Source organism: Pipra filicauda, unplaced genomic scaffold, assembly GCF_003945595.2.
Source record: "Pipra filicauda isolate LSUMZ 115617 unplaced genomic scaffold, ASM394559v2 scaffold262_size1072369_pilon, whole genome shotgun sequence".
Lineage (NCBI taxonomy): Eukaryota > Metazoa > Chordata > Aves > Passeriformes > Pipridae > Pipra > Pipra filicauda.
Window position 1 is genome coordinate 138561 of NW_024104379.1, and position 23672 is coordinate 162232.

General features: G+C 47.5%; 1 protein-coding gene across 3 annotated transcripts; it reads left to right on the plus strand.

Annotated features, from left to right (window-relative positions):
• The first annotated feature begins 1806 nt into the window (after positions 1–1806).
• Positions 1807–23470, plus strand: TMPRSS6 (transmembrane serine protease 6). 3 transcript variants are annotated; one of them, XM_027715185.2, is made up of 18 exons: positions 1807–5316; positions 6973–7129; positions 7299–7441; positions 7631–7698; positions 8932–9116; positions 11797–11838; positions 12703–12907; positions 13245–13381; positions 13940–14052; positions 14518–14627; positions 15592–15737; positions 16687–16785; positions 18765–18878; positions 19165–19281; positions 19994–20162; positions 20577–20848; positions 21536–21672; positions 22363–23470. In XM_027715185.2, exons 2-18 carry the CDS (start codon positions 6973–6975, stop codon positions 22519–22521), a joined length of 2373 nt encoding a protein of 790 aa, XP_027570986.2. In that variant the 5' UTR covers positions 1807–5316; the 3' UTR covers positions 22522–23470. The 3 variants fall into 3 exon arrangements, with proteins under 3 accessions (XP_027570986.2, XP_039238213.1, XP_039238214.1); XM_039382279.1 differs by lacking the exon at positions 1807–5316 and having other exon boundaries at positions 6652–7129; XM_039382280.1 differs by lacking the exons at positions 1807–5316; positions 13245–13381; positions 13940–14052; positions 14518–14627 and having other exon boundaries at positions 6652–7129.
• Positions 23471–23672: the final 202 nt, after the last annotated feature.

A 23672-nucleotide genomic window follows, 5' to 3' on the forward strand; every position in this document is an offset into this window, starting at 1 on the left:
CCAAGGTCAGCTCAGAGCTACATCTGTGTCAGCAGTGCAGTGTAAAAAAGAAATCCCCATTATTGGGTTAAAAATACCGGGGAAATCCCCTCCCTCTCTTTCTTTCCTCCAGCTCTGATAATGGCAGTAGAAAGAACTCACACAATTTCCCATTCTTGCTACAATATTTTTCATGAAATCGAAAGCCTCTCTGCCCTTCTGGCAAACTACAGTTACTTGACTACCTTAAGCTGATTGCAGAATAGTTCATCCCACATCCTGTATTAGTGGAAAACATCACAACTGTGCTGCCCATTCCTTCCATTGCTCAAGAGAAACCATTACCTAATTAGTAGCAAAGATGCAATGAATGAGACCAGAAAACTAACCCGCAAATCAGCACCTTTACTGAAAAGAAAACTTCAGTCCACTCATAAAGAATGGAGATAGCACAGACTTTGTTTTTCTTTTTCCTCTACATGCACTTATCTGGGTTAAGAAAAAGCAACACACCACAGAGGAAAGGTGGCAAGCAAAGGAAGACAAGTTGTTCTGGTTACATCGATCCTTGTGTTCGACATCTGTACCATCTGTCCACTTTCTTGCCATATGTCTGGACTTTTCAGCAGTGGGAGAATACCACCCTATGCTAAGAGTTCTTAGACTTCCTCTAAGAGTTTTTCTAAGAGTATTTATACCACAAAATTCAAGGATATTGAACTTGTTAGTACTTCTGTCACACCTGTGAGTGTTAACAAAACTAATTCTTTCCTATCTCTGTCTGAACAAGCGTCGAGCTTCCACTTTGTCCTGGTCCTACACTGTTATCTGACCTTGCATTATGCATCATGAATGTAATTAGGAGTCCCAGCTATAGGGTCACCCACTGGCTTGGATTTCCCCTCAAAAGAGCTGCTCAAAGAAGTTGAGTCTGCCTGTAGCTGAGAGGGCTGTGGGAACTGTACCTCTCCTCTCATCAGCTTCTTCACTATACCTGTCTCAACACGTGGACTACTCTGTTGTCTCCAGGAGACAACAGGTGAAGAAGACCCCTCGGCTTCCCAGATAAGGAAGCGCAAGGCTTTCACAGCTGTTTCATGTACTTTGAGAATCTTCCAAGATGAACTTCAAAAAGAGACACTGAATCCCTTGCCCCTGATGAGTAATTTGCTATCTTACATGGGCCAGGGATCCTAGTTGCACTGGTGGGTATCTTGTCCCCATGTAGATCTTCATAAGCTTTTCAATTTTCCTTCATAGAATCATAGAATCATTAAGCTTGGAAAAGATCTCCAAGATCATCAAGTCCAACCTTTGACTGAGTACTACCATTCTCACTAAACCATCGCAAAGTGCCATGTCTACTTGTTTTCTGAACACTTGCAAAGATTGTAACTCCAGCACTTTCCTAGGGAGTTTATTCCAATGTTTAACAGTGAAGAAATTTTTCCTGATACCCAAACTGAACTCCTCCTGGTGCAACTAGAGGCCATTTCATCTTGACCTATCATTTGTTACCTGGGAGAAGAGACTGACCTCCACATTGCCACAACTGCCTTCAGGTAGCTGTAGAGAGCAATAAGGTCTCCCTTGAGTCTTCTTTTCTCCAGGTTGAACAACCCCATCTCCCTCAGCTGTTCCTCATAAGACTTGTGCTCCAGGTCCTTCACTAACCTTGCCCTTCTCTGGACATGCCCCAGCACCTCAATGTTTTTCTTGTAGTGAGGGGCCCAGAATTGGACACAGCACTTGAGATGCAGCTTCACCAGTGCCAAGTACAGAGGGATAATCCCTTCACTAGTCCTGCTGGCCACACTATTTCCAGTACAGGCCAGGATGCCGTTGGCCTTCTTGGCCACCTGGGCACACTGCTGGCTCATGTTCAGCCAGCTGTCAACCAACACCCCCAGATCCTTTTCCTGCTGCATAGTTTTCCAACCATTCTTCCCCAAGCCCGTAACACTGCGCGGGGTTGTTGTCACCCAAGTGCAGGATCTGGCACTTCATCTTGTTGAACCTCTACAATTGACCTCAGCCCATCAAGACAACCTGTCCAAATCCCTCTGTAGAGCCATACTACCGTTCAGCAGATCAACACTCCCATCCAGCTTGGTGTCATCTGCAAACTGACTGAGGGAGCCCTCAATATCCTCATCCAGGTCATTGATAGATGTTAAACAGGACTGGCCCCAACACTGAGCCCTGGGGAACCCCAGTAGTGACTAGCTGCTAACTGGATTTAACTCCATTCCCCATAACTCTTTGGGCTCAGCCATCTAGACAGTTTTTTACCCAGCAAAGAGTACATATACCCACACCATGGGCTGCTAGTTTCTCCAGGAGAATGATGTGGGAGACAGTGTAAAAGGCTTTGCTAAAGTTTAGGTAGACAACATACACAGTCTTTCCCTCTTTCACTGAGTGGGTCACCTTATCATAGAAGAAAATCAGGTTGATTAAGCAGGACCTTCCTTTCCCAAACCCATGCTGACTGGGCCTGATCCCCCGGTTGTCCCACACATGCCACATGGTGGCACTCAAGGTCACCTGCTCCATGACCTTCTCTGGCACCAAGGACAGGTTGACAGGCGTGTAGTTCCCCGGATCCTCATTCTGACCCTTTTTGTAGATGTGTGCCACACTGGCTAACTTTCAGTCATCTGGAACCCTCCTGGTTAGCCAGTACTACTGTTAAATGATGGAGAGTGGCTTGATGAGCTCTTTTGCCAGCTCTCTCAGTACCCTTGGGTGTATTCCATCTGGCCACAAGGACTTGTGAGTGTCTAAGTGGCACAGCTGGTCACTAACTACTTCTTCCTGGATTATAGGAGGTTTTTTCTGCTCCGTGTCTCTGTCTTCCAGCTCAGGGGGCTGGGTACCCTGAGGACATCTGGCCAAGAAGGCATTAAGTAGTTCAGCCTCATCCTGGTGGCAATGTTCCCCCTTCTACATCAAATAAAGGATGGAGATTCTCCTTGACTCTCTTTTTGTTATTTATGTATTTGTAAAAACATTTTTGTTATCTCTTATGACAGTGGCTAGATTGAGTTCCAGCTGGGCTTTCTCCTTTCTAATTTTCTCTCTGCATGGCCAAATGACATCCATGTGCTCTTCCTGATTACATCTTGCTGCTGAGTACAAAAGAAAAGGCTTGCCTCTTTGTAAATAAAAAAAATATTAAGTAATCTATAGTGTTCTTCTGTCCTTTGGGATGGGGAGAAACAATTAACAGCTTTTCTAAATAGGGAACTGGGTAAAGCTTTGCTCGGACCAATATACCTTTAGCTTTCCTTCCTGCTCCCTTCCCTCAGCCACCTAAAACAGAAAGCAGAGTTGGAAGTGATCCTACTGCAAGCCCCTGAGGACCATCCTGCTGGCTTTTCTGCCCCCCTTGTGAAAATGGTGACAGCTTTTGCAGCCATGCTGGGTGTGAATGTGTGACACACTGCGGCAGGAAGTGCTCGATGTCAGATCTGGCGATAACCGGACCTTTCTTCCAGGAAGATGAGATCATGTGGTCTCGTATGTGAGTAACCTAGGTTGTGAATACCAAAGGCATAACACTCTCAGTGATTTGGGGCCCTTTTGCTTCGGGTTCCCCAAGAGCTCTTTGGAAATGTCACACGGGGAGCTGTCTCGCCTCGAACCAGTACGAACATGGTGTGTGGTTCACAAAACCACAGAAACGTGCTGCAATGGTGTCCATCGGTACCAGAGGCAAACCCAAGCTGAACAACAACACCGTGTGGAAAATATCAGTGTGGAAAATATTGAGCTAACAGCCACAGACGAGTCCTCTCTTTATCTTAAGCCCAGAGACAGCAGAGACAGCTGTCACACCTCTCATATCCTTCTTTCCAAGGTACTTTGTTCACAAATAGACATCACTCTCAGTCTCCTCCCACACCCCTCCCTCTTTTTTACTGTGAAGAAACAGAAAGGGTGCTTGCAGTAAAGGAATTCCTCTGAAGTCAGATCTGATCAAGCTTTTGGGTCCTTGGTTGATTCAAAAGCCTGTGGTGACAGACGTGGTATCCTTGCTTAGATAGATCAGATTGAGATTCTACATTTTTGGTTCTGATGAAAACACCAGAGAAGGAAGATTCTTCTTTCCAGGAAAGTTGAATGCAAAAAGTAAGGTCTTTGGCACTGGGAAATACCCTCAGCTGTGTTATGACCCACTGCCCTCATAGTGTAAACTAAGCAAAGCTATATATGAATACATATATGTCTAATGAGGCAGCTAGTCCCTCATTATCTGTGGAAATTTTGGCTCAGAGTAAGTTTTAAAAGTGAAATCAGATCTCAAATCTCTTAAGCAGTTCTGAAAGCACTCCCAGTCAAACACTACAGCTTTTTATCCACATTTAACATTTATTTACTAGAATCCACCATGAGGCAACTACAGAAATGGCTTTTGGTCTTCATGCAGTCCCAGACTAAACATGATCTAGTGGCAGAGCTAAAAACATCTATCTCTACCCAGTTGCCAAAATGAGCCAAAATGAGCCCCGGCCCAGGTCGATGTCACTGGCTGGAGCTCAGCCCTGTGTCAAGAGTCAGCCATGTGCCCATCCCCTCCACTCATTTATTGACAAGATAACTCTATTTACTCTGCTCTGGCTGCAGCACTGCTGCTTTTTGTGAAAAACGAAGGGGCACATACAGAGTTGTGGGGCTGTAAGCAGAAAGTAGTACAGGAAAAGTACCTGAGAAGGACCTGGGCTAGAAGAAAAGCAGATGCTTCAGGGAGGAGTGAGTGGTGGTGCAACTGAGTGCAGGGAGCCCAGTGTCAGGAGACTGGACAGCGAGAAGAGCAAGACAGAGGGAGTCTTGCAGGCTGGGACTGAGAGGCACTGTCCTTTCCTTTCATCTGCCTGACCACTGTGGTAACCAGACACGCTGTCTACTGCCCTCTTCCCTCCATCCAGTGATCTACACCTGCCAGACAGAATCTACTCCATCCCTGTGCTGGGGAGCACACCCTATCGTTTACCTCTCCCTCCAGTGCGACCAAAGAGGGTGGCCAAGGAATACAGCATTTGCTCAGCAACTCCCTGTCCCCTGAGGAGGACAACATAAGCTACCTGTGCCAGCCTCCTGGGTTGTTCTTCTCTGCACAGCTGGAGGTTCTCTTACCCTGACTTTTTCTGGACCCCCCCTGCTCATCCTGCACATCTTCTGTCCCTGTGAACCTCCAAACCCTCCATTTCAGAAAAGAAAAAAGTGGTTGTACGGGGTGCTCTGACCCATCGTGGGCAGGACGGTGCAGGACAAAGGCCAAGCTGAAGGGACGTGACAACAGGTTATTGATCGCTGCGGAGACCTTGAGCTCGGGTAAATAGATGTCCTACTTTCTCCCCCACTCCATGCATGTGTGAGCTGGCTGGTGTAGGGGTATGGGCCAGGTCTCACAGGAAGCAGCAGCTTTAAAGGTAGGTCTACAGCTCTGGGGGAAACCCCAGTGCCTACCATCAAATCTACTAACAAAGAGGCTCTTCTGCTGCTGCTTCCTGCCCTACTCTCACTGCCTCTCCATCTGTGGTTGTGTGCTTATGCCTGCTGTTTCTGAAGGGATGCTGTGATAGCGGAGAAGTGCCCTTGCTCTCCTGCACTGCCTGACTTGACTCCTTGGGAAGGAGATCCTCCCCAGGGTTTGCACAGAGAGGTGCTCCACAAGGAGCAAGGGAGGGCAGCCTGTGCTGGGCCTGTTTATACTGTCTGCCTCTCTGGAAGGGTGTGTTAGAGCAAGAGGATGTGTGACTGTTTGCCCGAGTGATGATGTTCACCAGGCTGCATTTAATGTTCCAGAGTGAGTTACCTGGTGCTTATGTTCTGCAAATGTGTTCCCACGTTGCAAGGCAGCCTGGAGGGCTTGGAGCTCCATAACTGGGGGAAAGGAGACTGAAAAGCCCCCTTGCCCTTATGAAGTGATGCTCAATGGCACCCACACAGGGTAAAATGTGCATGAGGCCAGCCATCTCTTCCCACATCTGTAGCAAGTCCCTCACATGCACTCCTGCCCTCAATCTCACATCCACATGCACATACACTGGGCACAAAGAGGACTCATAGGCACATAGACAGGACGCAGGCATTCCCCAAGACCTCTGTCCCCTCCCATGCGAATGCATTCACATCCCTTTCCTCTCCAATTACAGAAACACAGAATGCCTTTGGGGGCAGGCATGCACTGGGTGGTGGCAAAGGAAAGGAAAAGTAAAGGGGGTGAGATAAGCAGTATTAATGTGGTCTCTTGGGCAATGACATTTCTTACCCTCAGAGTCTGGGGCTGACAGAAGGGAAGCAGTCAGGGAGAAAAAAAAAGAAGCAGCCTGGGGTAGATGAGGGGCAAAGAAGACAGAAGGTGTCCCCTGGCACAATCAGAGGGTGGTGGAGGGCTGAACATTAACCAGGTGCTCTCTTCTCATCAGCTCAGCTAGTGAATCAGTGCCAGCATCATCTTTGCCTGGGAACACATGGTCTGGTGGGAATGGCAAGGTTTGCTTACTTTAAGGGATCAAGATAAAAATGGCACAGTGGGCAAAGTGCAACTTCGGGCTCCCAGGCTGTGGCTGCTTTGTGCAATTTCTGCATACATTTGAGGTCACAGATTTTCTTTTGCATTTATTTCTGGGTCAATATAATACCAGTTTTAAAACAATTCCCAGCCTGGGAGGACAACACTTTTGCATTCAGAAAAATGCATTATTGTATTCATTTGTGGTTTTGGCAGAAGCAAAACCCAGGGAATACCTTTGAAAACCAAGGATTTACCAGGAGGTGCAGACAGGATGGTGTTCTAGAAGCCAGTCTCCCACTGATTTAGTTTTACTCACATTAGCTCTGATCAAAGTCTTTGATGGCTGGCCCCAGAGATCTCTTGGGGCTATAGATCTTGGGAGAGGAGGACAGAGATGACATAACACCTGCAGAGACAAGTGTAAAGGGAAGCATAAAACCCGGCCTGACAATGACATGCTGTGTCACCAGATGCCCCTGATGGAGGCCGAGGAACAGGAGGAAGACTCCAGCTCCCTCTCAAATGACAAATCGGAGAGCAACTCACATCACTGCCTCTGCTATGTGCCCCTTGGGATTGCCCTTCTTGTGCTGGCTGGAGCTGCTGCAGCAACCTGGTATTTCCTAGGTAAAAATTCACATTTTTTCCCCCCTGCAGGAGGTGGATGGGGTGTAGTCAAAGCAATGCCCAGCCCAATGTTAGTGACTCTGAGTGATCTTTAGACACTCATACACAGGGGTAAACCCCACTCTCCTACATATCACCAAGGTATTCCAGTAGTGTCTTCTGTTGGCAGACTACAGACCATGGCACCTGGAACCATCCATCCTGCAGTTTTACTGTGGCAGCCTCCAGGTCCTCAATCGCTGGTACTCCCCGGACCTTGGGCAGGTGGAGTCCAGAGCCTTCTGGTTGGAGTCAGCTAAGCTCCAGAACATGGTGAGAGCAGTTTCATGAACAGTCCCTGAGGCCTTTCAGTGAGTAGAGAGGAAGGGGTCAGATACCCCCATCCAAGGACAGACTTGGTGGGTCTCTACAGCAAGAGGGATGAAACTCCAAATTGGCCGTAGGTCCTTTGCCCTGTAATATTGCACTATAGTTACTAATCAGATGACATTTTCTTTTCAGGTGAAGGAACTGATTCGTGCCACAGAGCTGGGTCGATATTACAACTCTAGCACAGTGTATGCCTTTGGGTGAGTAGCACCCACAGCATATTTGCTTGTTCGTGTGTGAAAGCTTCCAGTCAATTGTACTCTGCTTTCACTGAAACCTGGCCGTGACAAATTTCTGCAGTCCCCCCACACAAGCTCCAGACTAGGCTGGACAGTCCAGATTCAGAATGGTTCCAGCATAACACAGCTGAGGATATTTGGATGTTCTTGTTCATCCCAGGCCATGATGAAAAGCCAAAACTGAGAAATTTTTCAGAGAGGCAAAAGTTCAAGGGAGGAAAAAAAATTCACTGGGAAGAGATGAAAAAAAAAATTTGGCTTGGCATTATCAGTAGAAACTAAGCAGCTGGAAATTAATTTTCCTAATCCCAGGAAGTAATTTTATGGCCTGATTCTAGGCACCAGAAGGGAGAGGTCAGAATGCACTATGGAAAAGGTATTCCAGCCAAGAAGCGTGGACCACCTGGGAACAGGATAGCAGTGGAATGGGACAGATGTGGGACTACAGCTTTACAGATCATAACAATAGATTATGATAGCAGAAATAATTTCCAGAACTAATGCTCATTTGCTTCTGATTTTTTTTTCTATGCACCCCTAAATTTGTCCTTCACCTAAAAAAAATTCCAATTTTGATGTAATTCCATTTTCAATTGGGGAAAGAAAAGTCTCACTTGCAACTCTTCCTCTAGCCTTTTACTGAACAAAGGTTTGTTTCAACAACTCTTTGCCTTTCCCCACCCATTTTACTCAGCTAGCTGGTTGAACAGAGCTTTCCCAGTCACAGCCTCCTGCAGCTTGAGCCTGCCTAGCATTAATGGGTTGTATTAAGGTATTGAGTCATAAATCATCCACTTGATCACCATTTGTCACCACTGGGAGGTGGAACAGTGAAGTCTTGAGTGTTTCTTTTCAATCCCTGGTCAGTAGTATCCAAAGATCATTTCTACCTGAAATGAGACTACTCATTAGACCAGTCCTGATTAATTATCACATTAATTTGAGCTCATATGGTCATCACTAAAGCCAGATGGCATAAAAAGTCTTCCTCCCACAAAGGGAGTCAAACCATGGACATTGCAGCTCTCCTGCCCCACTCAGAGATGTTCCTCTGGGTCACAGCAGCGAGATGGAATGTCCACACAGATATGTCTGATTTGTGGAAAAACAGTGTGGGGGGGTTAATCTCTAGGGTTTCTCTCTCCAGTTGTTCTGGAGATGTAGAGAATATTTGACATGATATTTCCCTGTTAGGGAGGGGGCTCTGACCTTCTTCTTCTGGTTCACCCTCCAAATCCCTGAGAGTCAGCAGAAGGAAATAACTGCTGAGAGGGTAAACACAGTGCTCCACCAAGAGCTCTCCACCAGCTTCAACAGCTCAGGCAGCCTGTCCTACCAGACGGAGTACAGGGTCAACCCAGACTCGCTGGTTCTCCTGGGTAAGTACCAGCTGCTCCCCTGTGGCCTGAGCAATCAGAAATGCTCCCAAGATTTGTAAGGTTAGGAGTCACTACTGAAGGGGACAGGGGAAACCTGAAGAAGAAATAGTAAGGATCAGAAATATAACTACATTTATTTCTTCCTGATAGAGAAGAAATGAAGTTTGATTTTAAAAAAAATCATTGTTCCTTTGAAGGACTAAATATTATTGGAGATACAGCAGACCATGATCAACTAGGTAATTTTTTTTCCACCCATCAGCTTTGGCTTCTCTGGAGCAAGATCTTAGACAGGTCATGACTTTGATCAGCTCAGCTTGAAAATAGCAAGCAATTAGGTTTCCTACTTTCCTTTGGGAGATTATTCCAGACTATTTGATAGAGAGAACAAAAGCAACATACCTGAGTCACCACTAAGACTTCTTCTGAGACAAAGCACCGTTGCCACTTCAGTACCTGACTGATTTTAAATCTGATGGTTTTAAGGGTTATTTATTGTTGCCCACAAAGAAGGTCCCAGCCTGTTTAAAAAGCCACCCATACAAAAACTGCTCTAAAATAAGTGTTAGGAAAAGGACTAGGGATGTGTCTATATTCAATGCATCCAAGTTCAATGGAATTTATATTTGGTCTTTATAATGAAGCTTAACTTCTCAGCCTGGTCTGATCCCTCTTACAGAGTTCCAAATCTCCCAGGTTTTAAAATACATTATTTTTCTTCTCTCCTCTTGGGAGTCCTATTTCCAAGTTTCTTCTTCTCTTGAAAAGTTACATCCCAGGGGTTTTTCCCTCAGACGTGCTAACTTGCACTTTTCTAAGATGAAGCTTCTTTTATTATATTCCACCCATATTTTCTTTAACTTTTCCCTCTACATCCCAATTGTTTTGTGGGTCATTTTTTTGGTGTGTGTAAAGAAAATTCTATTTCCTCAAAATGATTTTCACTCCCTCATCCAGACCATCATTTTAAGATCTTATTCTGAAGCTGCATTAGCATCTCATGAAGACATCTCCTCCTGCAGCTACCATCAGTCCCTTCTACTTTTGATTTGTTTCCAGCATACCAGACCTTATGTTCAGCCAATCTAAATGAACTTTCTTGACAAACACATCATAAGGAAATATGCTAAATGCTTCCAAGTGAGCCCATCTAGCATTTTCCCTTTATTTCCTCACTTCATAATGTAACTCATAAACAAATAAAAATTATGGTGCCATACTTTTAGCTATTCCCAGTTCCCTCTTACCACTTTGCATCTGTTTCACTGTTTTATTCATTTCATCAGACCACATTTCTTTCTATTTTGGACTTAACACACCAGTTACAGTTTCTCCAGCTCCTTCTGCTTTCCCTAGTCCTTTCCACCTCCCTCTTCGGTCAGGAGCACAGTCTAGCAACTGAGGCAAAAGCCAAAAACCTCTTATACTGCTGGGCCAGGGTGACCTCAAGCCAATGACTTAACCTCTGGCTTCCTCTGCCCCGTAAAATTAGAGTGAAAAAAATAGCTAGCTAATAGCACATCATTAGCACTTCATTGCTTTCTGACAGACTCATTTGCTGGCCTGTTTAGCTCTAAACATTCATTCTGCCTTGAGACACAGAGCTGGAAACCATTGACTAGTGCAGGAAACTCTCCAACATCTCCAGTGCTTTATTTTTATTAGCAGCTACACTCGCCCCAGGACACCAGCTTCTCCTTTCCCCAGAAGTCTTTCAGGGCATCCTTTTCCCTACAGGAACTCAGTTATATTGCCTTCAGATACAAGAATACTTACTATCAGCTCAGCACACGCTCTTCCCTACAGCACATAAGCTTCTCTAGGAGCCTGCCTTATGCCTGCAGGATCCTCTTTTCCATAACATCTGTTTTTGCTATGACAAAACCATTCATTTCTCTCCACAGAATTGCTTAGGAGCTACAAAAAACCAAAGCCCTGACCTAGGCAAGCCCCCAACAGCAATTCTTACACTCAGCTGACCTCACAGTGCCTTTTATTTTGGCAATTACTCCCAGTAGCACCTGATCTTTGGCTGATTCCAGTTCAGCTGGGAGGCTGGAGGAAAGCCCAACTCTCTTAAAAGTGTTGTCCACCCTGTGACTCTGTTTTGCACAGATTTATAGTCCTTGCTGGTGACTTTCTGTGCATCTCCCTTCTCCAAAGTAGGACTCTATAAAGATGTTGAGTAGCTCATCAACCAGTGATCATCAAAAGAGACCTCCTTCTCCACCCTCAGTAACTCCTGTATTTTTCAATGAGGGTTCTTTAAACTGGGAGAGCAGATGGTGAAGGCTCTGGGAAGGGGGGCTGTGCTTGTGGTGTGACTGCCAGAGGAGGGAAATGACTGCCTGAAGCAATGCCTATCCCTCTTGGGAAGAGGTCCTGGAATAGCACACAAAAAATAGACAAGGCAAAAAGCAGAGAAGTCCGTGGTGGGCTGGAAAGCATGAATTGGGGCTGTTGGATTTGGGGTAGAGGGCAGAGAGATGGGTTGGGGAAGGCATGGCTGAAACAGGTCCCCACGAGCAGACAGAGAGGTACCTGGAGGATGCCCCATGCCAAAGCTGTGAGTGAACCAGTTACATAGGAAGGAAGGGAGTCCTCACCTGCCATGCTAGCATTCAGATCCAACCAGTTTATCTTTTGGTTTATCTTCCTTTACGTATTTTCTTTCTAACAGAATCCAGTGTGAAAGACATAGCAGTGCTGAAATCCACTCTGGGTAGGCTACCTTTTCCTTTCCTTTTGAGTTCATGACTTTGTGGGAGGGATTTTCACAGGGGACAGAAAGCTTGTTGGCTTCCTGGAGCTGTAAAACTTGGGAAGGGAAGAAGAGAGTAGGAGCAAGGGAGCACCAGTGCTGCTGCTTGGCCAGATGCAAACTACACGACTCAGCTGTATGGTGGATGGCTCTGAGCATCCTGACAATGCTGCCCCTGTAGGCCTCCACTAGGCAGAGGTATCAGCTACCAGGGGCAGTGCAGCCACCTTAGTCTTGTCCTGGTCCTAATGAGAACTGTTAAGTAGCTTGGTGAGCTGGTACAAGTGCTAATTTCAGGCCCCATGCAATGTTGCTGAACGTGTGTGTGGGCGGTGGGCATTTCCTGCGTGGCTCTGCATTGGATGTGCTGTCAGTCATTTAAGAGTCTGTTGTCTTAGCAATGTTTGAAGATGCTTTAAGTAATTTTGGCCAGTGTTGTAAGTGCTGTGGCTGGCAGCTTGCATTAGATATGCTATTAGAAACTCACCTTTAAGCTGATATTTACTCAAAAATTCTAGTGTGAAAGCCTTCTGAAACCTGGAAATCAGACGAGGGAGATGTAAAGTCAGGAAGAATATGAGGCTGAGAAAAGAAAAAGGTGAAAAAGAAAATAAAGCCAATGAAAGAAAACTGTGCTGTGCTGATATTTAAAGCCAGAGGTAGTATTAGCTTAATCAAGGACAGCCTTACCCTAAAATGGGGTTCACACTGATGTCCCTAGCAATCTCACATCTTAATTTCCCTTAAAACCATCCCTAAGCCCCCCTTTGCCTCCATTTAGATCACCCGAACGTTTGAATCCCTCTATATTTCCCTTTGATTCAGGTTGCTACAGGTACAGCTATGTCCAGGAGGATGACATCCTAAGGCTGGAGGGCCCTGACTACCTGGCCTCCAGTTGTCTTTGGCACCTTCGTGGCCCCAAGGGCTACATGATCAAGCTACACCTGGAGTGGACTCTCCCTGATTGCAGGGACCGCCTGGCGATGTACGATGCAGCTGGGCCCCTGGAGAAACACCTCATCACCTCGTAGGTAGCTCCTGAGCTGGGGGAACACGGTGGGGAAGCCAGGCAGGATGGTGTGACACACCACAGCAGAGGAAGGTGTTAGACTACATCAGAGGAAATTCTCTTTGATGCAGAACCTGCCTCTTGCTGATCAGCTGAAGTCACTGATGTGGGATATGTATTGCACAGGCAGCTGTGCAGCACGAGCTGTCTCGCTGTTGGCCCTTTGGTTCAGTTGTGCCTCACAGCAGGCATAGGCTGTGCATGGATAACACAGACCTCCATTGTCTCTCTCATTCTTCTCTTTCATTTGTTTATTGCTTGCTGCACTCCCATCTTTTTATCTCTTTCCCTTGAGGATCTATGGCTGCAGCCGGCAGGAGCCCATTGTGGAAATCCTTTCGTCTGGCCCTGTCATGTCCATTGTGTGGAAAAAAGCCATGTACAGCTACTTTGACCCCTTCATCCTCTCAGCGCAGGCGGTGCCCCTCAAAGGTGAGGAAGGCTGGAGGAAGGCGGCTATAGATATAGAAGACAGGTCATCTCCAACAACATCACAGCTCCTAGAGGTCCGTCATCCCTATGAGGGGCAGAATTCACTCTGAATTGCAAGGGTAGAGGTGGTCAGTAAAAGGCAAGTTAGGTGTTGCTCCCTCACTTGTACTCACACACTAGCATGTGACTCGAGCCTTTAGAGCTCAGGCTCTGGCAGGCAGAGCCTGAGAGATCACGATACTTTAAAAGAAGGGTCTCATACATGGACAGACCAGATATGGCCTGGACATCACATCCACATGCACTCGTAGATAAATGTCAATTCTATATAAGACTCTTAGACAGCAATAGACATTATTATTACCCTTCTCTGGACAAGAGGAGGATGCTAAAAGTCTTGCTGGGTAGAAATGGCCACTTGAAGGGAGATGGCAGAACACCCCAATCACCTTTAGCATCAGTCCCTTTTATCTTCTTCTCTAATGGGCTGGATACACGGCATCTCCACACTGAGACTGAGCTGACAGATAGCAGGGCCTTGAATGTCTGTATTTACAGCTTGTGAAGTGAATATAACTCTGCGGGAGGACCTGGAGCTGCAGGGGAAGATCGGCACCCCACATTACCCCAGTTACTACTCGCCCAACACGCAGTGCACCTGGCACATGATGGTAAGAGCCAGCTCCCAGAAGAGCATCCAACCATCCCTGAAACCCGGGCAGCACTCCACGCATTGTGGGGAGTACAGCCATTTCTATGAGCCAGACTATCATGAGAAGCAAGCAGTAAGTGACAGCCTGCCTAGCCTCCACATAAGGTGTGTTTCTGAAGGGTAAGGAGTCTAATATTGCATACCAGCACAGAGATGCCATAGCTGAGGAGGAATCTGAAGTCTGGTCTCCAGAGGAGTTCTTCAAAGCAGAACCAGAGTGCTAGGAATTGCCAGGTTTAACACCAGGAGCAGAGCCACCCTGGGCTATGGCATGGCCCCGGTTTAGAGAGTGCTTCCTTCTGACCTGCGATGTGGCCAGACACATCTGGTCTTCACATCTGTGCTGCTCATTTCTGATTTATGGAGTGTGCTGCAACACATATAGGAGCCATCTCTCCTCTGCTCTGGACACTCTTGTCTGCAGGTCCCTTCCCTCGACTATGGAGTCACCCTCTGGTTCGATGCCTATGCACTCAGCAGACAGAAGCATGACCTGCCCTGTACCCAAGGCCAGTGGATAATTCAGAACAGAAGGTGTGTGTTGGGGTCCTGGTTTCTGTCTCTCACTTCCCACCTGGGATTAAACTCGTATTAAACCTCTGCAGGTTTCCTGCTCGCTTCAGCCACCATACCTGACAAAGGCAAGCCTACACTCAGTGGCCACTGCTTCTGCTGGTGCCTCTTGCTTTTCTATTTTTTCAGCTTGCCTTGTTCACTGTCTCCCCAGTGAACACATTTCTTATGGATTTTCTTTGAGCTACCAGCCTGCTTTCTCTGTCTTGCTGTTTGCATCAGGCTTCTTAGTTTTCTCCTGTGTGTGTAACCTTGGTGTCCTCCCACATCTCCTGTGTTTGCAAATCTGCCTGTCACCGCCTCTGCAATATTATCTGTGTGTGCCATTGCCTTACATCCACCTCCGTGCAGATCTTCCCCTTAGCTCCATATCCTCCTTTTTCGACTGCAGCCACTTCCTCCTGCAGGACTTCTCAAAATTAGCATCTATATTTAGCTGGGGCTCACCACTGCCCAGGTGCAAAGAGTGGAGAGGTGTTGTGCTCTCATCTTCCCAAAGCAGGCTCTGAGATAGATGGACCCACAGCTTTTGGTTTTCCTCCCACTTATTGCAAAATTGCCATTTTCCCTCCAAAACCTCCCCCGACCCATCTCATTAGTGTCTTCTCCGCTGTTCCTGTGGATGTAACTTTTCCTTTGATGAGTATGATCAAGAAGCTGTGTTCCCCTGGCTTAGGATTTCTACTTTTTCTCTCCCCACCTTTAACTCTTAAACTGTCAGTGCTTACCAGAAAGCGGGAAGTGTCCAGGGATAGTGGGGTCACTCTGGACTCTCTATCTCATGCATATTTAAGGCATTTTCCCTTCCTGGTTTTCCCCCAACATCCAGTCTGCGTGGTCCTCTTCCCACCAGGCCCGCTTGCCCCACTCTGTTGTCTTCTCCTCCCTCCCTGTCCAAACCATCCTGTCTGTGTTTGCTCCTCAGGTTGTGTGGGCTGCGGACCCTACAAGCCTACGCTGAGAGGATCCCAGTCTCATCTTCTGCTGACATCACCATCGTCTTTACCTCGCAGATCTCCTTAACTGGCCCTGGTGTACAGGCAGCTTACAGCCTGTACAACCAATCTGACCGTGAGTTCAGGCTTCTCCCTGCTCCTTAGTGGGGTGGTGGGTACTAGCAGCCCCTGTGCACTTGGCTTGTGCACAGGGGAAAACACAAGCCACATTCCATGAGCCCTACACACCATCCACCTTTCAGGAACACGCTCACAAGTCAGTGACTCACGCACCACTGATCTCCCCAAAAGGAGAGGCATTTATGTGCAAAGCTGCTTCTGCACATGTGGCCCTGCCTCATGTTGCCAGAGCACCCATGTGACAAAACCCAAGGTCAGAGAGTTGTCTAAAATCTTACCCTCATGCCAACATCACAGGCTGGCCTTGGAAATTCATTGAGAAATCATTTCTGCTTGAAGCAACGTTTGTTTTGATTATGAGAGCTCTTAGAGAGAGCTTTTTCCTGCTCACCTTGGAATCCATGCAAACAAGAGACAAATAAAACTGCACATAAATACACATACACACATATACAAGTGCTGTCCACAGTCCATCTTTCCAAAGTTTCACCGTCTCCCTCCTAAAGGGTGCCAGTAATGCATACCAGTCCCTGAAGACATGCAGCTACCAACATGTGTCTAACACCAACCCTTTCAAGGTCCCAACCAAGTTTTAATAACAACTCCAAAGAGCCTATTTCAGCTTTCCCACAGCATTCAGGAGACATGAAAAAGTACTAAAACAGAGATATGGTTTACCAGGCAGGTGGTTATCCTGGCTATTGCCCATTGGTACAATGCAGAACAGGGAAAGAGCCAGGTGCATAGCCTGGCTCCATTTGCCCTTGTTAAGAGCAGATGACAAGGCAGATTTTGGGGAGCACAGTGAGTGCTGCCAGCACACTGCAGCAGAACTTGTGTGGTCAGGAAAGTGTGCAGCTCTGTGCTTCACTTTCAAGCCATGGTGCTCTGCTGCACAAGGTTTCCAGTCCCTGGGCACTAACCACTCTCTGCTGGTTTCACAGCCTGTCCTGGGGAGTTCCTGTGTTTGGTGAATGGCTTGTGCGTCCCAGCCTGTGATGGGATCAAAGATTGCCCCAATGGGCTGGATGAGAGAAATTGTGGTGAGTGATTTCTTCTCCCCACTGGTCCTCAGTCTCAGCAAGACACAGCCCCTTGCTCCTCCTAAAGTAGGGAGAATTGGGAAAGATTTGGTCAGCCTAGGTACAGCCTCATACCTCCCCCCAGGAACTTATACCTCTGCATCCTTGAAAGTCTCATCCCACTGCTGTCTGGTTTTAGCCTGCTCTGGATGGAGCAGCAATTCTGGCTTCTGTGCGCAGCACAGTCTTCCTGGGAGAACCCCCCAGTACCCATGCACCAAGAGCTCCAGGCAGCCTGAAAGAAGCCCCCTACCCAGGCTGTCCCCCACCTTGTCCTGCATTCCTCCCACCCAGAGTCTACTATCAACCTCAGCCCTAGCCTACAGCCCACTCTGCTGTCACACACTCAGCATCCCCCTCCCAGTTCACACCTACCCAAGCCCACCTGCTGCCCTTCTCTCTCTTCTTTCCCCCCAGGCCATTTGTGACATTTGATCTGTACAGATCCTCAGTCACATATTGTGCCCCAGTTTGGGAGCATCAAAGTCCTTGATCAGCCCCAGTCAGTTCTTCATGCCAACAGCAGTTAGTGCTGACACGAACACCATCCTTAGCATCCCAGCACTCCTGCAGAGCCCCATTTTTATAGGAATTGTGATTCAGGTTTAGACATGACACCTAATTCATCTATTCTCCCATCTCCAGTGTAAGGGGACAGCTCATCATGTTGTTGCCCCAACATCACTAACATTGCATCACTAACTTTTCATTAGTTGTCCCCTATGATTGTTTTTTCAGACAAAGATCCCTGAGCTACTGGAGACAGTGGCCAACTCTGAAAGATTCAGAGGAAGGTGTAGGAAAAGTCTAAACAAAAAGGAAGGAGAAATCTTTCTCAAGGAAGTTTTAAGACAGTGCTAGAAATGTGAGAGCTCTCATAGGGTCACCAAGGTTGGGTTTTGTATTGTTTGTAGTTTTGCTGACAGTGTTCTCTGTCCCATCATCCATCTGTCTGACATCAGGGTTTGTGTGCTTCCTTCATCTAGACATGTATACATTTGCATCCTTATGAATATCTAATCCTTTCTTGAAGCCTGGTAGCTTCTTGGCCCCAGCGATATTGTGTCATTCAGTTTCACAGGTTGACACAGACCAAGACTAACAAAAAAAACTTTCTCGGTGTTTTCAAACAACCCTTCATATTTGAAAAGCAAAAGAGAAATGTCGTGATTTCCTTCCTTTCTTATACTGTTGCTTTTCTGGTTATTCACTCCATGTCTGTATGGAACAGTTCCTGTCTTTGAAATCAATGTTCAAGTTACCTCAGACCTTCATATGCCTTTAGTCATCTGGAATCCTCATGCTAATTAATGAAGAAATTACAGTCATTGCAGTAAGAAAATGCCCAGGAGGTACTGACCCATCGTGTTCTGTGTTGCACATAAATATGCACAAACACAGGACAAGTTCCTGCTATGGAAATGTGTGATCAGAAGTCAAACTCTGTGATGGACAGGCCTATCTCCATCCTGAGTGGCCATCAGAGCTCATGGACTCCACTGTTGTTCAGGACTCACCTGCAAGGGGAACCACTGGTCTGTATGAGATGGTGATCCATGAGCTGAGGGTGATAGCAAGGCAGGAGGAACAGTGACCTCACCAGACAGGATGCAGTCCTACAGAACCCTAACAAGGCAAGCAGACCAGGTCTGGTGATGGTAACTTGAGAAGTCCAGTGACCTCAAAGCACGTATATAGTGCTGAGGCAGGTCTGAGGCCAAGAAAGAAAAGTTAAGTCAGCAACAACAGTGTTAAGACAGGGTGCAGACATACCTACAATGTAGGTCAGGCAAAAACTACACAGCTGCACTAAACTAGAGCTGGTCTTAAGCACAGCTTATGAGGTGTGGGAAGTTTGTAGAGACTATTGGTGCACTGAGGCCCCTGACCTCACACCTTGTCTTGCATGCCCAATTTGCGTGTCTTTCCCTTCCATGCAGTGTGTCCTGCAAGGTTCCAGTGCCATGAAGACAGCACTTGCATCGAGTTCAGCAGGGTCTGCAACCAGCAGCTGGACTGTGTCAATGGGAGCGATGAGGAGCAGTGCAGCGAAGGTAGGGAGGGGGCAGTGCTGGCATGAAAAATGCCTTCCCCTACATTTGAGCCAAGGCTGTTGGAAGCATAATTCCTTCATGTGACATAAGGACACCAGCTGGGAATTAACTTGCCTGACCTGCTCACAATGTTTGTGAGCTGTTTGTTTGTTCAGGAAATTCCCTGTCATCATTTATGGAGTTCCCCCAAGCTCTCTGCTGGCTTTTCTCCCCCACTTAAAGGACTTCAGGCTATGTCTACAACAAGATGCCCTCCTTCAGCCTTGATTCCCCTTCCTTTTTGCAGGGGTCCCCTGTGGTCCTTTCACCTATCGCTGTGAAGACGGGACCTGTCTGAAGAAACCCAACCCCCTGTGTGACACCACTGCAGACTGCAAGGACCTGTCTGATGAGAAGCGCTGTGGTGAGGAAATGATCCATTGCATGTAACTCAGGCAGGTTCAGGATGACATGCAGCTGCAGGTGGTCCCATTTTTCCCCACCACCCCAGAAGAAGCACCCACCCTCCCTTGTTCCACCACCTTCTCCCCACCCCAGTCCCACAGTATCAGTGCTCCTGCTCCATCCTGAGGTGGCAGGGTCAGCAGCAACGAGCCAACTCTGTGCTGAACTCATCTCTCTCAGGCAGAGGCATCAGGCCAGATAGACATGTCTCACAATCCAGGTTCAACCCACAGGCTTCCTGTTGGAGCCCTGTGTTGGCTTATGTGAAGTAATACCATCATACAAGGCTCCAGCCAGAAAACTCACCCATGTCTGCATGGCCACTGACAGGGAGAGAATTCATGTTTTGATTTCTCTACTTGTTTTCTGGAGCATCAGTAGGCAGTGAAAGGGAATGACTGGGAGGGTTTCCTGACAGCACAGTCAGCATGCTGCCCCAAAGGCATGCCCAGGCTGCAGCTGGAGGTGGGGAGCACTGTGCAGGCGTCAGCAGGGACACACACTGGGAGGGAGTGCTCACTACACCTGTCTTGGGCAGTACATAAAGCTGAATAGGTAAGGCAGGGGATTAGAGGTCAAACTCTTCAGTCAACTAAGTAGGAAGCAAAGGGAAGGCACAGTATATCATGTTCCCTTCCTTCCTTGAAGTACCTGCCGTGTCTCCTCCTCAGACTGTGGGATGCAAGCCCCTCTCAGCAGGATTGTGGGCGGTCTGAATTCTGTGGAAGGGGAATGGCCATGGCAGGCCAGCCTACAAGTTCGGGGCCGCCACATTTGCGGGGGAACACTCATTGCTGATCGCTGGGTGGTCTCAGCTGCGCACTGCTTCCAGGATGAGAGGTAAACGGAGATGGGAGGGTTCTGGATAGAAAGATTTGCATTGCTTGTCATGTCATGCATAATTGGAGGCTCTTCTGACTGGTGAAAATGTCGTGGGGCAGCTGCACCCTTCATCTGGCACCCCTGCCATGCTTCTCCATGGCTTGGAACAGGAGAAAGGGGTATGGATACACGCATTAGTATTTAGGTGTGCGTGCAGGGAAAAAGGAGCAATGTTGGGATTCACAGAACAGCTTTGAGGGGGCAGTTTTAGCAGAAAATGCTTCACAGCTCCACCTTTCCTTTGGCTCTGGCATGTGTCCATGCTATCATGGCTCCAGCCATGGAGATGTCAGCCGGTGCTGGATGGGGTGAGATAGCATTACCAGCAGAGCATGCTGTGTTGGTCCCATGCTTCTCTGCTGCATCCTACAGGCTGGCTTCCCCCTCCATATGGACCGTTTACTTGGGCAAATACTTTCAAAATGCCACCAGCCACACAGAGGTGTCCTTCAAGGTGATCCGCCTCTTCCTCCACCCTTATTACGAGGAGGACAGCCATGATTACGACGTGGCCCTGCTCCAGCTGGACCATCCTGTGATCATCTCACCTTTAATCCAGCCTATCTGCTTGCCTGCTCCTTCTCACTTCTTTGAGCCTGGCCTTCACTGCTGGATCACTGGCTGGGGGGCCCTCAAGGAAGGCGGTAGGTTGAAGGTCTTTGTTGGTGGATTACTGTAGCAGTGCCAAGGCAGAAACATAGGTTCAGATGTGTGGTAGGCAGAACAGGCTTCTGTTCATCCCGAACGTCCTTTACTCCTTTTAATTTTGGATAACAAATCAAAATTACCTGTTGAGTGCCCTGAAACCTCATTTAGAGAGGCAGGTTTGAGAGTCTGGTAATCTATATGGGGAAAGCATGTGTTTCTTCATTCAAAGACTAGAATAGTCCTTCAGGTCAGCTTAGTGCCTTCACCCACTCACACACTTGCTCCTGCTGCTTCCTGAACAGAAACACTCAGGAGACTATACAGAGCTGGACACTCCTGGTTTGCATACTTAGAAAAGCTTAACATCCATTTCAATAAGAAACAAACTTAGGACTCCTGGGAACCTAGAGGTTTCCCCAAACCAGAATCCCCCTTGTCCCAAAAGCTGAAGTGCCTACAACATATTTCTGTAAGGAAAGGCTTGAAAGGGAATTTTGCTCCTTCCATGAAGGTGAAGTGCTCTACTGAAGGTCAGAGATTGTGATGCCAGTGGAGAGCAGAACAGAAATTACAATGGCAGGTTTCAGCATGCAGTGAGATAGGCATAGGCTGGGGGATCGTGGTAAACAGTGGGAAGTTCCACCATAACTCACCTGCATTGCTTTTGGTGCTCCACCTTTCAGGGCACATCAGCAATATTCTACAGAAGGTGGACGTGCAGCTCATCCAGCAGAACATCTGCAGTGAGGCCTATCACTACATGATTACTCCCAGGATGTTGTGTGCTGGGTACTACAAGGGCAAGAAAAATGCCTGCCAGGTGACAGAGGAGTTGTGGGATCAGGGTTGACTGCCAGAGGTGGGGTGTGTCCCTAGTCTCACGGATGCAATCCACGGCCTGTAATGAGGGTTAAAAGACTATAGAATGTCCCTTCCCCAACACTTCTTCTGATCTAAGTGGCCAACAATGGCTCTCAGGGCTACTTCTTCCCTTAGGCAGTATCCAAATAGAGTTAAACATACCCTTTTCTCATTTCAGCCCACTCTCCACTCTTAACCTCCCACTTTCAAGTAAGGTGTCTACATTAGTCTCTTACAGCCTCTTTAGCACCTGTCACACACAGTAACCTGTCTGTTCCTTCGTTACTATCAACCTCCAGGAATTCTTCTCTCCCATCCCTCCCAGTATCCAGTTAAATTCCACCAGCTTCCTTGCTTGCCACATATTTGGAAATGCCATATGGAGCAGAAGGAAACAGTAGAGCAATCAGCTTCTTGGGATGTGGCTAAGGGGGAGGAATTTGCATGATGAAGGAATGAATGTGTTAGGTGTTTGCAATGGGAACTGTTTTTGACATCTGCCTAAGGTACAAGGAATGTTGCAGATGTCCCAGGCATGAGCTGAGGGGATAAAGGAATCTGCACATGGAGGGACTCAAAGACAGTGTAATCACGCAGCAGGAGAAGCTGGTGGATCGCCATCACCCCATTTTACTTTTCCTTTCTCTAGGGTGATTCTGGAGGTCCGCTGGCCTGCAAAGAACCCAGTGGCAGATGGTTTCTGGCTGGTTTGGTCAGCTGGGGAATGGGATGTGCACATCCAAATAACTATGGAGTATACACCAGGATCACTCAAGTGCTGGGCTGGATAAAGCAAACCATGAGCTGAGAAAAGTGCATCTCTATCTTCTCCCCATCACACCTACACTCACATGGCACTCATTTCTGATCTTGCTCACTTGCCTCTCAGAGAGTGTGGGATGTAGTCAGACCCAGGATGCTTTTCTGAATAGGGTAAGAGAAGGCTGCCATAGGGATTGTAGATAAAAGCAGGCAGACCCTCTTCCCTATCAGTGCTTCACAGGGAGCATCCCAAGGGGTTTTTAGGCTATCCATCCAAAAGAGGGGGGAAGGGAAGAGGGGGGAGGAGGAGTTGGGGGCAATGACATGACACACAGCAATAGTCCCAAGTTGATGGTTTCTGAGAAGAGGAATAAGAGGGTTCATGAACTTTCCACAAACCATGTGATTCAGCCACAGTCTTATGCTGGAACATTTGCTGAAAGAAAATGTGACTGATGTAGTTAGAGATTCCAGTAACTGTGAAATCAATCTGCCTCCCTCTTCCTTCCTGCTGCTTATCCTTCATCCCCCTTCCCCTCCCATCACTCCTCCTCTTCCATCTCCCTAATTGCTTCTTTTCTTAGCTGGCGTGTGCTGTTCAGTGTGCTGTTCAGCTCAGCCAGGCAACTCTTCACGTCTCACTGACTCCCAGGCACGAGTCCAGCATTGCACCCCCAAGCACGTGTCCTGCCTTCCTGCTGGAGCAGCACCCAGCCTCCACTGCTGTACTTCCCTCACTAAAAACACTGGAGCAGCCTCCCATTCCCTTCCCTCAGCCCTTCTAAATACCTTTAACATAAGGATGTCTCAACTGCTTCCATCTCCTATCTCAGGTAATGGAGGAAGTGAAGGAGAAGGCTTCAGGGCACAGTGCTTGAACTGCAACTGCTATGGGTTCGGGTTTTTTACTAAAGATACACGTATGTGTGTGTGTGTATATGGATATATATACAATGGACTGCTCTCTGGAATTAGAAATAAAATTAATCCGAGGATTTTTTTGGCTCTAGTTTGCCTCACTTTGTTAAAACCTATCTTGACGTTTGTATGTTTTTGACCAAGGTCCAGTCCTGGCACTGGCAACTGGCAAAAGTTTCCACACCCCTGCCCACCCCAGGTGTCCCTAGCACAGTGAGGTCAATCCTTTAGCTAGACAGGTGGTCCTCACTTATTGTTATGATTTAGGGGTGCAGGTAC